Raw genomic sequence first — 14614 nt, forward strand, 5'->3', positions numbered from 1 at the left:
CTGTAAAACAATCAATAAAGACAATCAGTACTGCGCGATGCACTGCGCATGGACACAACACATCTATTAATGCACCTGAAAAATAGGTTTAGGTAGGTTTGGTCACATTGACCAAAAACGGATCTAATAAATCTAATAAGTCTTACCCTCTTTCTCCTGGAACGACTCCGAGCTGACCTCTTCACAGCTTCCGCCTGCGATGCGAGATCAGGCTGTGTGTGTCTGAAGCTCCTGCGTACCGTTTCATAGTATGTCTTACAGGCAGCTGGAAAACAATTAAATGAGTGGTATGAATAAGAAAACTTAAGTCACAGTAAAATTAAAACAAGGGAGAAGAAAACAGTAAAAGTTACTTACACACAATGGCGTCACTATCAGCGTCATAGAAATCCGGACTTGCGGACAAAGCTCCGAGCAAGTAAGAGGTCACAGCTTCGTTATGAAGCGAGGTTCGTCTGTGAAAACAAAATGAACAGTTAAGATCGGTATCTACTGTTAACGCATCTATTTCCTTATACAGCAGAATGAAAGCATATTCTTTAAATCTTACCCTTGCTCCGGTTCGTAGCGCCTACAATTCGTCTCCGAGTTGTGAAGACAGCGTACTGCTTCCTGTAAAAGACCAACAACATACACTTAACAAAGCAACTTAACGTTACACTGGTTCCTCTCTCGTGTTCTTTTACAAGGCTACTATGCTATTTTTAGCTTGGACTATTAGCTTTTAAGCTACTTTTAGCTTGGGCTTGCTTTGCTAATTTTAGCTTAGCTAGCAGTCACCGAACATATTCTTACCGCAATCTTGGGATTGTTCACCCGTCTTCTCTTCTTCGAGTTAACGTTAGTCTCTTTAAGGAAGGACTTCTGTCTTTCAAGGCGTTCCACGGAGAACCTCGTCCACTGCTTACTAACAGAACAGATGGGTTCCATGTCCATAGTTCCACGGTGGTGATGAGGGTGACAGCGACGAAGCCCAGCCACTCCAGCAGTCCTGGGACATCCTCAGAGTCTCCAGCAGTCCTGGATATAAGAATTATAACATTTAAACCACATTTTCTTAAGTGAAGCCTCTCAGAGCAGCATTCATCCTGCCGGTGAACTTCTCCTCATCGTTCCCTCCACTGAATGAGGCGCCCGGTGTCCGTCCCTTTAACGGACAACGGTGAACGGCGTTATTAATCACCGTTAGTAAATATATAACCACGGTTTAACATAAGCACTATATTATTAGTTAACGTCGGTAAAAACGGCACATTTTCCGCTTCGCTTGCGCTCGCTAACCCCTATGGTAAATTACCGTCAGTAGGCTAGCCGGCTGGCAGGACCTTCGATTCGTAACGTTAACGTACAATTCCAACAACAATAAAGTAACGTTCATTATCAATACGATTTAAAAGTCAGCTGGAAACATAAAAGTCATGTTACAGTATACTTACATGTGTACGCGGTTTGTGTCGGGCTGTCGCCAGAATCACCGCAGTCGTCCGCCATTATCCAAAACTTTTCAGAAGTCAGACGAGCCGCAATGCATTTTGGGAAGTTGAGTAGATTTAGCAAGGTCCGCTGTACTCAGAAATTCTTGCCAATGCAGTATACATCCGGGCATTTCTCGCGTGCACAAATTCACATACTATTGTATGTGAACGCACTACGTACTCAAATTTACGTCACAATTAAGTACGAGTAGGACGTTAGTATGGCATTTTGAACACAGCCGAGATCTATGATCTATGAACCCATCCTTGACCCTCTAGCAGAACTACGACCAGCCATTATAAAGCAGTTTATAGTTGTGTCAAAAGGTACTGCATTTAAACATGTTATTGCGCAAGTTTCCTGGCTTCATCCCCATCTGGACAGACATTTTTATGGAAAGCCAATAGAAGTTTGGAGCTTGCAGGGAACAGACACGTCATACCCAGCATCATTTCTGCCTGTTGAGCGCATTGCTGGGAGATGTGTGGTTAACACATCCACTGTGCATTTAAGCAAGACCAAAGAAAGGGTCACTGTAGTCATGCCACTATGCACAGTGGTTGAGCTCTAGGAGACTGTGATGTTGTTTGCATGAATGTACATTTTACCTTTGTGGCAAAGCCTGATTAAAAGTAATTGTTGAAGCAAATTGTTTTGTGTATCTTTGAATGAAGATGAAATTAAGTTATATCTTTGAATGAAGATGAAATGAAGTTAACACCTTTCAGAAAAATGTCACCTGGGGGAAAACTCCCCCTGCTACCCTGATTTGCATTTGTATAGCTCACAGCATTTTCATTTACATGTTAAAGCCTCCCCTAGGATTACGGGGAGGGGGGTCATGGGGGGACAACTGCCAAGCAAGGCCCACGTCAATTCCTGGCAATTCACGTCAGTTTTCGGTGTTTCCTGCAAATTGCCGTGTGCAGTCGTAAACCTGAACTTCCACGGCAATTTACAGGGCCGCTAACTGACGAAAATCCCACTTTTCATGCAGTGTCATCTGGTTTCCACCCCCAGTCTATGGGGGATGAGATGGAGATGGCTCAGACGGCTCTCCACTGTCTCGCCTCCCGCAATCCCTCCTCCTGGTCCAAACAACTCCTGTGTGTTGAGTATGCCCACAACACTCCCCAGCTCAGCCACCGGGCTGTCACTGTTCCAATGCTCCCGGGGTTACCAACCACCACTCTTCCCTGAGCAGGAACGGGAGGCCACCGTTCCATCAGTCCATGCATTCATCCTGCGGTGTCATCGTACTTGGGGGCAGGCCCGCCTTACCCTCCTGCACTTCTCCAACCATTACCAACGGTCCGCAAACCGGCATAGCATCCCTGCCCCCCGGTACATCCCGGGACAACGGGTCTGGCTGTCTACGCGGGATCTTCCACTCAGAGTTGAGTCAAGGAAGCTGGACCCTCGTTTTGTGGGTCCATTCACCATCTCGTGGGTCATCAAACCTGACTATGAACTGTCTATAGTACCCTAGCAGACCCAAAAAAGTTTTCACCTGTTTCTTGGTGTGGTTGGGGCCACGCCTCAATTTTCTCCACTTTACTTTCCTGGGGCTTAACATCTCCTCTGCCGACAGTGTAGCCCAGATCCTGGGCTTCCTCCAAACCAAGACGGCACTTCTTGGGGTTGGCAGTTAGCTCCACCTTCCTCAAGGTGCCCAGGATCCTGTGTACGACCACGTCATCGAGGCATACTCTCTATGAGGACGGAGTACCTTGTCCATCAGTCTCTGAAATGTTGCCGGCACCAATGGGCCCCAAAAGGGAGAACGCAGTACTGGTACAGGCCATCAGGGGTCACAAATGCCGTTTTCTCTTTGGCCTGTGGAGTAAGAGCTACCTGCCAGTATCCCTTGGTGAGATCCAGGGTGCTGATAAACCGGGCTGGTCCCAGTTGCTCCATGAGCTCATCCATCCATGGGGTAGCATTAAAGTGGGAGACCTCGTTCAGCTTCCGAAAATCATTCCAGAAGCGAGTAGAACCATCCAGCTTGGGCACAAGGACAATCGAGCTTGACCAGGAGCTGTGAGATTCCTCGATTACTTCCCAGCTTCAACATCTTCTTCACTTCCTCTTGAATCAGGCACGTTGAGCCTCTGGGATATAGAAGGGCCGTAGTCGAACCTTTTTTCCTGTCCTTTTAACCGTCACTTTGTCATCTGCCACTACGTCTGTCCGCCCCAGGAGCTCGGAGAATCCTCCGCGGTTCCATTGGAGGAGTTCTTGCAGGTCCTGCCTCTGGTTGGGAGACAGTTGTTGGCCTAGTTCTACTCAATGCAGATCCTATGGGGGGATTTGTACTGAGAGAGAGGTTTTCTCCATGCCTTAGTGAGCTCCTAACAAGTGGGAGTGAGCCAGGTACAGGACGTACAGGTGGTACAGGTGGTGATGTATGGCTTGGGCACCAGTAGCTGTTCACACACCTCATCGCTCACTTTTACCACCCGATACAGTAACACATATTTCACCACAAAGTGGGGGTAAGAGACTTCACTTACCCCCAGGGGGCGGCCATCAATCACATTAACATCCCTTCTGGCCTGCTCAAGTTTTGTGTCCTGGAGTTGCGTAGTTCCAAACTGTCCAGGCGGTCTCTCCTTTAGTTATAAGTCTATCTGCACTGACAAAATGCAACACATCTTTCACAACAAGACAGGAAGTCAATTCTGGCTATCCTCCTGTGTATAATAAAAACCTTATGCTGTTTGACTGAATAATTGACTAATTCTCTTCCTCTGTTTTGTCTTCTTATTCATCAAACAGAACCCAGGTCATTAAATTGGTCAAGTGATGTCTATTCCCCCCCTGGAGATGAATTGGCATCAAAGGAACCACATTAAGCTTGTTTAAGTTCTATTCATCCAATAGATCTCAGTTTGCGCATGTAAATGAAAAATCCTCCATGCGCACTGAAGTTAGATACAATGTTCCACAAGGTTCTGTGCTCGGACCAATTCTTTTCAACATATGCTTCCTTCCTTATGCTTCCTTTAGGCAATATCATTATCATCATTAATATCAAGACACTCATAAACTTCCATTTTTATGCAGCTGATACTCAATTATATCTATCTACCGATCGATCAAGCCTGAAGAAACCAATCAGCTAGTTAAACTACAGGCAACTAATGATGATATAAAAACCTGGATGACCTGCAATTTCCTGACGTTAAACTCAGATAAGACGGAGGTTATTGTACTTAATTGCCTTAACTCCTCAGAAAGTCGCTGTCTAAAGATATACAAATACTACCGTAAGTAACCTTGTAGTTATCTTTGACCAGGACCTGTCCTACAAGGACAGCCTACTTTCACCTGCGTAACATTACTAAATTTAGGCCAATGCTGTCTCAAAAAGATGCAAAAAACTTGTCCATGCATTTGTTACCTCGAGGCTGGATTACTGCAATTCCTTACTATCAGGCTTTTACTATCCCTCCAGCTGGTCCAGAATGCAGCGCGTGTTCTGACTAAAACTAGAAAAGGGGATCACATTTCTCCTGTATTAGCTTCACTGCACTGGCTCCCAGTAAAATCCAGAATAGAATTGAAAATCCTTCTCCTCACCTCCAAGCTCGAGATTTCTGCCTAAAATTCTGTTAAGGCAGTTTTTTTTCTCACCACCATCGCTGTAACTCTGCTCCTGGTTGATGTTGGGACTTTGAAAATGTATTAACTCTGAAAATCATGAGCATATTCTACTCCTGCTCAATGTGTAAAGTGTCCTGAGGGTTAGGGTTATGACACTATAAAGAAAATTGAATTGAATGAATTGAAAAGCAAGAAACAAGGAAATATAACAAAAGCAAGGTCAAATTTAAACACTGATAAAACAGTACTATAGATGAAACAATAAAAACAAATCACTACACGGAATAAAAATAATGTCATAATTGTAAAAGTTAAATAAATAAAAGCAGTTAAGTGTACATCATATTTAATTAAATTGTATTTATATAGCCTCAAATCAAATATTTTTCCCAGAGGGATTTGTGATCTGTACAGCGTATTATATCCATCATGTGATGCCATTTCATCCAAACTAACGGCAGACCAGTTCCAGATTCCAAACCTCTTTTGACTTAACAATGTTAGGATTGTTTGGATTTTGGTTTGTGTATTTTGTGTTCTGTTCTCCTTCGCCTGTAAAGCATGTGTGTGAGAGGAGGCATCTTTGAGGCTGACCAGTGTTTTTCCTGCTCAGGTTCTCATGTTCTCACTACGCTGCCTGCCAGTCTGTCCACATACTTGGTCCACGTGCACGCGTGACGTCCGCTGTGCCAGCCAGCTTCCTGTCTCAAACTGCGCTGCTCAAAAAAATCAACTCAGTTTGTGGAGCCTCCACCTGCTACAGTCTCTGCTGAATTTCTTTTTTGTCTCTGCCTTTGCCAACAGGGTTTATCTCCGTAAACACCTCACTGAGGTGAAATTATTAATGTATACAGCTGCCATTTATAACCTACAGTCATAACCAGTTTATTTGTGTACAGTATCAACCTCCTGCATCCATGTATACCTGGATTTCATGTGATGTGTTTCTCCAAATTAAAGAACCCCGATACCCGCAAAGCTGCATTAGTGTTACAATTATTCAGACCTCATGTCTGCCAGGACACAAAGATGGATTCTTAAGCTCCAACCAGTTGATAGAAGCAGTTTCCAGCCAGGATCTGGTGTTGGCCATGTTCCCTTCAACTCGTCCTACTGTTCTAATACAACAGCTTAAACTACTAAACATTACCAAAAATCTAAGTGATGAGACAATGAATGAGTGGCTGCCATGGAGACGAGACATCACTCGTCATGGTACATCCGTCTCCAAAGCATTGCCACTTTTATTGGAGCTTGATTATGGAAGTGAACATGCAAATGCTGAAGAGGCAAACTGATTTGTTAGCGTGGCGAATCAAGAAATGAAATATGCCTTTAAACACTGTTCAGAACTAACTGACATTTGAACCCACATAAATACACATCTTCACAGCATTGAGAAGTGAAGTAATTGATTGATGGATGGATGTCATGATATTCATGTTTGAAATCTATCTGCACTAGCTTACGTAACACATGCCTACAGTTTTACAGGAAAAGATGACTGGGGATGTGATGTAAAATGGTTGAAAAGGCATTTTTCATTTAATCTCAACTTCAGATTGACTTTCACACCTGTACTACGCTCAGCACATTCTTATCTATATTTGATCATGTAAACACAGCATACAGGCTTCGGGTTAGATTCAGTCATTTGACCAGCAGATGGCAGTGTGTGGTATTATTCAAGCTGCTGAGAATACATTTTTTTTTAACAGTGTGTTGACCTGTAAATGACTTTGATCAGGGGACCGAGTTTTTGTTTTGCATTGTGTGTGTGTGTGTGTGTGTGTTTGACTGTGCATGTTTTTCTGGTCATGTAGGGACATATATCTGATAACACACTCACATTGTGGGGCCAAATTGGGACAATTGCACGTCTCTATCACTTAAATCATTACATTTGAGGGTGAAGACTTGGTTTAAGGTTAAGTTTAGGCTGGTTAGGGTAAGGGTCAGGAAATTAATGTTTGTCAATGGAATGTCCCAAAACATCATGAAAACATAACTGTGTGTGTCTGTTTTTTACTCTGTGTGTGTTTGTGTGTGTGTGTGTGTGTGTGTGTGTGTGTGTGTGTGTGTGACATACGTGGGTTTGGAGGCCTCGGCCTGATCCGTCTGCAGTTTGTGTCCTCCTTCCACCTCCATAGTGCAGTAAACAATCCTGTTTGGAGCCAACGACTTCAGACCCTGGACCTCCATGATCACCACCTGTAGCAAACGCACACACACACTGAGTGATTTTCAGTCTTTCAATGTGCAAACAGACCGGCCTTGTGGTTGGCTGCCCTGAAACATTGACATCGTTCAAAGAGCGAGCTGGTGGGGTTGGTCTGGAGCTTCACCCTGCTGAGATCAGATGGTGTATTGCACTATTTTATTGACAAACAGGATGGAGAAGAAGAGATTTAACCAATTTTCGGTGTGGGAGGCTCTCGCTTTTTCAACGAGTACAACAAGCTTCTCACAATGAAACACTCATGTGGACAAAACTACAGACACAAACCCAGTCCCCCTTACTGTGTGGGGAGTAGAATTAAAGCTGCAGTCGGCAAATCTGGCAGATGGAGTTGACTCAAATTTGGAATGTTTCCAACACTCACCCCCCTCTACCACCGAGCTCCTCTGCTCCCTCCCATCGAGTACTCATCAGTGCGCGAGCACCAGATTCTGTGTACGCGCCCGTGTCTTCTCTCTTCGATAAACGGCATGGAGTACACGCTACACAGAGGTAGGCTGGCTAACTTACTCATAGATAGCAACTGCTAACGTCATTTAGCGTATGCCTAGCTTGAGGCGTGTGCCTGTGACATTGTAACATGCGTGAGGGGGGAGGTGAGATCTGTGGCGTGTGCACAAACTGTGAACTGTGCTGAGTGGACAGGATGATACGGGCGTGGTGGATTTTTGCAAAACAAACAACAAACCGGATGATTTATGTTGTTCTATCGGAGCATAGTGTCGGTTTCAATGAATATGATCAAACAAATGTTGCCGACTGCGACTTTTAAAAGAAAGTACAACAAACAATGTCAATGGAAAGTCAGTTGGGAGACTTTTTCCTGGTGGACAGAGGAATTAAACACCAAGTGACTCTACAACATCAAGAGCTGGTGACAAAGTGTTAAATATTGGAAACTTATGGTGGGGGATGGGACCAATATCACGGGACTTTCAACCTGGAGACACCGCGTGTCCCAAAATGTTGTGAAGTGATGCATTGGTGACTTATTTCTAAACCTAACTATGAGTTTTGTTCTAAACCATACAACATTCATGTTGTAGTGTAATGTTGTTCCGATTCGATTAACATTTCACGAATTGGAGGCATGTTTGGCATTATTTAATAAAGCGTGTGTGGGTCCATGAGCAACTTAATTCAGGTGTCTATTCATGCTGTTATGGTACCTTAAAGCTATGGTCTACATTCTGAAAATCAGTTGAGCCTCTGAGACAGATTTGAAAAAAGCATCCCGCCCTCCCCAACCAAACCCTCCCCTCCCCTCAGTGTTCCACGATTCGACGAGGCAGGATTGGGAGGGGACGAGGCGGGATGACAAGGAGCACGGGAGATGAGGGATTGGATGGAGGGTACGAGCCAATGGGAGTCTTCTGGAGCAATGGATCCCATTGGTCAAATTCTATGCAGGCCAAGCCTGATAGACTGAATAGATTTTTTTTTCCAAATCGTAGAACATAGCTTTAATGCAGTGGTTCAAAGACCACCTTCACAAAGAAGAAGAAATAAACATGGCTATGTGTTATACCACTGTCAGCTGTAATGAATAACCAAAATAATTGAACAAAGAAAATACTGAGTGGCATTCTCTCTCCATGCGTTTGTCATGAGTAGATTGATAGACACATTGGTCATGATACATTGGTCATGAGTAGGCTTCCATACAATGTCCTGATTAGGCTTCCATACATTTGTCCTGAGTAGGCTTCCATACATTTGTCCTGAGCAGTGTTGGGAACGTTACTTTAAAAAAGTAATTAGTTATAGTTACTCACTACTTGTTCCAAAAAGTAACTGATTTAGTAACTGAATTACTTTATAATAAAAGTAACTAGTTACCAGGGAAAGTAACTATTTGCGTTACTGTAAAAAAAAAAGTTGCTTTATGTCAAAGAATTTGGATTTTTCTGAGCAGTTTTCACAAGTCAGTTGAAAGGAGTAGAACAGACATCTCCACCTTGAAAATGCCAACTTTTCATTGCTCCGGACTCGCCATCTCTGCTGCTTCTTCGAATTAGGGATGGCCAAAACTAAAAATATTTTTGACCGACCACCGAGCCTCATTAACCGGTTGAACTGGTTAACTGATCAGATTAAAATGCGCTACCCCTCCATCCAAGATAAAACAGGCACCTTCGGAATGCGTAAAAGACGCACCGGCGTGAAATGTTTTTATTTGGGCTATTAAGTATAATTTATGAAAAATTCAGTGTTAGGGATAAGTTGTTCATTTCACACAAAAAATATCTTGTAATGAGATGGCAAACTGTAGTCTTGTAGTCTACTCCTATAGTCGCGTAGCTTGTAGTGTGTATAATAATTGAGATCGCATTCTCCGCACATCGCATGCGGGAATAATTCAAATTTGAGGAGAAATTATACAGTGGGAGATGCTGTGTCTGTCATATATCACAAAACAGGGTCAGAGCGCACAGCAGTAGACATAATGACGGCGAGACCCCGGTGCCTCCACGAGCCGCCGCGCCGTTCATCATCATCATCATCAACACCACTGTCTTCATCATCCGCGCTCCACAGCTGCACCGGATTCCAGTCCAACACCAGAACGGTGGGACACCGGGGCCCGCGTGGCCCTCGTGCGCCGCTCAGACCAGCAGCAGCCCCAACTCCGGCTCCAGCTCGCGGCAAGTTTGCACGTTTCTCCACGGACAACAGTCTGCCGAGACCAGGCACGAGCGGCGCGCAAGCAGAACACGATCCTGACTTTTTTTTTTAACCGACAACCAACAAATTCAATTCATAGTAACGCACCGCATTTAACGTTCAGTAACGACAACGGCGTTGTAACGACGGAAACAGTAATTAGTTAGATTACCCCGTTACTGAAAAAATAACGGCGTTATTCCAAACACTGGTCCTGAGTAGGCTTCCATACATTTGTCCTGAGAAGGCTTCCATACATTTGTCCTGAGTAGGCCTCCATACGTTTGTCCTGAGTAGACTTCCATACATTTGTCCAGCAGGGTTTAGGAAGTGTCTATGTGGATACTCTGAATGAGAACTGTCTGCCGGAACCTTTCAAATGGTAGACCAGAGCTTTAAATTACTGGCTTTGGTATTTTGTGTGTGTGTGTGTAGTGTGTGTTATTAATGCTTTTGTTTGAGTATGGCTGTGTTCGAAATGCCATACTAACGTACTGCCTACTACATACTCAACGTGTATGTACTGCATACTGCCTACTAAATGAACGTTTGAGTATGCTGTTACCCTCAGACTGTTCACACCGAAGTATACACATCTCATACTACATTTTTTTTTTTTTTTTTTTAACTTTATTGACATCTCGTCCTCATCTTCTCTGACGTAACCGAATCGATTACGTTAGCGGTTCTAGCTCCCGTTTAATGGAAATTACTTATGAAAATATAAAGCATGATTATTATTAGTTAATTTAATATTTCTAAATATTTATTAAGTCAAATTACAATTGTCAAACGTTTTCTACAGTTTATTATATATGCGCGCTCTCACGCTTTCCCTCTTTCTTCCTCTTACCTGAGTAGCTGCTTTCACTCGCCATCGATCGCGACTATTAAGCAGCTTTTATCGATCATTAATAGTCCGTTCATAGAGGAGTTTTATACCTCTGACCACGGAACACCAGCACCTTCACCACAGTGGAGACAACGGAGGCAATCGGCCCGTCGGAGGAGCTACATTATTCACATACATGGAATTTGGATTTCTCTCTGAAGTAAGTAATATGACTTATCTGGTTTAAATACGTTCCTTTATTGTTTGATTATCAATAGATGTGCATATGCATGCATAAACAAATGTAGGCTACATGTAAGCTAATATAAGTGGTTTTAATAATATCATGTATGAGTTTGGTGTGATAAAAATAAACAAGTACAAGCAAGTGGGATATAAGTGAATAATTTATTAGACAAATAATCCATGTTATATATACAGGTTGCAATACGTGTATGATAAGAAGAAATAAGTAGTTTATCAACAAATGAATAGGAAAACATTCAGAATAAATGTAATATCTTGTGTTTTCTGTTACAGGTTGGTGCCAGAGGGCTGTACTGCAGGTCAATCCTCATGTTCCCCCGATGGGCCTCTACTTCGGGAAGGGGATTTAAGGAAGGACTTCTGTCTTTCAAGGTGTTCCATGGAGAACCTCGTCCACTGCTTACTAACAGAACAGATGGGTTCCATGTCCATAGTTCCACGGTGGTGATGGGGGTGACAGCAACGAAGCCAACGAGCCACTCCAGCATGGGACATCCTCAGAGGCACCAGCAGTCCTGGGACATCCTCAGAGGCTTGTAGCTGCAGTGTCTGCTCCAAATGTCAAATATCTGTGGCTTCTATCTCCTCCTTTGGCCAGCTTATGATACCAGCGGGGTATCTGATGACTGGTAGTGCGTACATGTTGATGGCTCGGACCTTAGTCTTACCATTCAGCTGACTTTTCAGGACCTGCCTTACTCTTTGGAGGTATTTGACTGAGGTTGATTTCCTTGTGGCCTCTTCATGGTTTCCATTAGCCTGTGGGATGCCAAGGTACTTGTAGCTGTCTTGGATATCACCTATGTTGCCCTCTGGTAGGTCAATCCCCTCAGTCCTGATAATCTTGCCTCTCTTTGAGACCATCAGGCCACACTCCAATCCGAATGACATCCCTATGTCATCGCTGTAGATCCTGGTGGTGTGGATCAGTGAGTCTATTTCTCGCTCGCTCCTGGCGTACAACTTGATGTCGTCCATGTAGAGCAGATGGCTGATTGTTGCCCCACTACCCGTAGCCACTCTTCGTGATGATCTGACTGAGGGGGTTCAGGCCTATGCAGAACAGCAGTGGTGATAGTGCATCTCCCTGGTATATGCCGCACTTGATGTTGACTTGGGCACTCTTACCAGCTCAGTGCTCACCTAGGGGTAGAGAAAACCTTAGAGAGGATCAAGGCGCGGTTTTACTGGCCGGGTGTCAAAAAAGCAGTTGAGGACTTCTGCAGTAGCTGCCCCGAGTGCCAACAGGTGGCACCAAAACCCCATCACCGCTACCCACTAATCCCTTTGCCTATCATTTCAGTCCCGTTTAGCAGGATAGGGATGGACCTGGTCGGCCCCCTGCCAAATAGCGCCAGAGGTCACCAGTACATCCTGGTGATCCTTGATTATGCCACCAGGTACCCTGAAGTGATCCCCCTGCGCACAATGACCTCCAAGGGAATAGCCCATGAGCTGGTGATGATGTTTTCATGGGTAAGCATCCCAGAGGAGATCCTGACAGATCAAGGCACCCCATTCATGTCCGGTATAATGAAAGATTGGTGCACATTGTTAAACATCACACAGTTAAGAACCTCAGTATACCACCCGCAAACCGATGGGTCAGTACAGTGATTCGACCAGACATTGAAACGGATGTTAAGAAAGGTTATCGAGACGGATGGCTGAAACTGGGATCAGCTCCTGCCTTATCTGTTGTTCTCCATTCGTGAGGTGCCCCAGGCTTCCACAGGTTTTTCTCCCTTCGAGCTGCTGTATGGGAGACAACGCCGAGGACTACTGGACCTGGCCAAAGAAGCCTGGGAGCAGCAGCCCTCACCCCACCGAACCCTGGTAGAACACGTGGAGGAGGTACAGAATAGGATGGCCACCCTATGGCCCATGGTAAGAGAACACATAGCGGCCGCCCAAGCCCGCATCTACAACTGAAGCGCCCAGCCCTGGGTGTTCAACCCTGGAGACCTTGTTTGGGTCACGGCGCGGACCCTATGAAGTGATCGAGAAAGTGGGAGAGGTTAACTACCGCATCAGCCGGCCCAGGCGACGACCACCAGAAAAGGTATACCACATCAACCTGTTGAAAAAGTGGGTCGCCCGGGAGGCATTGTGTGCTGTGTTTCTCCCACAGGGCCCGGCCAAAACGGAGCCAGTCTTGGTACCCATGGGAGAGTATGTCATGATCTGTGTTTTTGTCATGTTCTGTTTCCTTGGTTTTGATTTCCTGTTTTATTTTGTCCTCAGTGTCATTTCCTGTCTCGTACTTCCTGGTCCTTGTTGTTTCCGCTGTCTTGACTCCCCCACCCTCTCGTGTTGATTACCATGCCTGCCCTGATGTGTTTCACCTGTTCCTCGTCAGCTCCCTGCCTCCCTGTGTATATAGTCTGTGTGTTTCCCCTGTCTCTTGTTGGTTCATTGTCGATGTTGCTGTCGCTGTCTTCCCCTGCATGCTGCACCAAGTCTTGTCTTTGGATATTTTTGTACCTCGTCCTGCCTCCCGTGTCCCTTCGTGTTTTGGTTCCTTTTTGTAAGTGTTTCTTTAATAGTCGTTTTTGCCTTTGTGGTTTTTTGGGTTGATACTTTGTTTTAGTCTTAGTTTTGGTTTTGTACTCCGTTAATGATTGGAATAAATCCCTTTTTCCTGCATTTGGGTCCTCACCTCCTTTTTCGAGTCCATGTCTTGTCCGAACCTTGACAGAGTAGCTGTCTGAGAGACAACGCCATGACCTCCGGGAGCTGATAGACTGCCATAGAGATGTGTTCTCTACGGATGACGGCCACAACAACCTCCTCCAGCACCACATTATCACAGAGCCCAGAAAGAAGGTAAAACTGAGGCCCTACCAGATCCCCGAAGCCCAGAGGGAAGCTATCTGTCAAGAGGAAAAAACAATGCTGAACAAACGGTATCATAGAAGAGTCCCATAGCGGATGGAGCAGCCCCATTGTGCTGGTACCCAAGCCTGATGGGTCCGTAAGATTCTGTAATGACTTTAGGAAGTTAAATGTGATCTCCAGGTTTGATGACCCCATGCCCAGAGTGGACGAGCTGATCGAACGGCTGGGGAAAAGCTGTTACATCTCCACTCTGGACCTGACCAAAGGCTACTGGCAGGTGCCCCCGGCTCCTACGGACAGGGAGAAGACCGCATTCACTACCCCGGACGGCCCTGTTCCATTACATCATAATGCGTCAAACCCCTGGCGGGCAAGGTCGAGGCATTCCGAAAGTGGCCCCGCCCCCAAACCAAGAAACAGGTACTAACATTCGTAGGGCTCTCCAGCTACTACCGCTGGTTTGTCCCCCATTTCTCCTCCCTCACCAGGAGCCGGCTGCCAGACCGGATCAAGTGGGCCGAAGAGACGGAGAGGGCCTTCCAAGTACTCATGGGGGTGCTCTGTTCTGGACCAGTGGTGTGACCCCGGACTACACACAGCCCCTCGTGGTCCAAACCGATGCATCCGAAACAGGGGTGGGTGCCGTCCTGTCCCAACTACAACGAAGTGAGGAACCAGTGTTTCCCCTAGAA

The 14614-nt window shown here is 45.3% G+C and overlaps 1 protein-coding gene across 3 annotated transcripts in view; it reads right to left on the reverse strand.

The window, feature by feature from the left end:
• Nucleotides 1-14614, reverse strand: part of cadpsa (Ca2+-dependent activator protein for secretion a) — a gene marked incomplete at its 5' end in the record, with an annotated part of 352388 nt that overhangs the window by 201667 nt on the left and 136107 nt on the right. For all 3 annotated transcript variants that reach the window (XM_084025306.1, XM_084025305.1, XM_084025304.1), the window contains one exon: nt 7172-7293. In XM_084025306.1, coding sequence (XP_083881432.1) covers nt 7172-7293 — 122 coding nt within the window. The remainder of the gene's footprint in view (nt 1-7171; nt 7294-14614) is intronic.

The sequence above is a fragment of the Eutrigla gurnardus genome, assembly GCF_963514095.1.
Source record: "Eutrigla gurnardus genome assembly, chromosome: 2".
Lineage (NCBI taxonomy): Eukaryota > Metazoa > Chordata > Actinopteri > Perciformes > Triglidae > Eutrigla > Eutrigla gurnardus.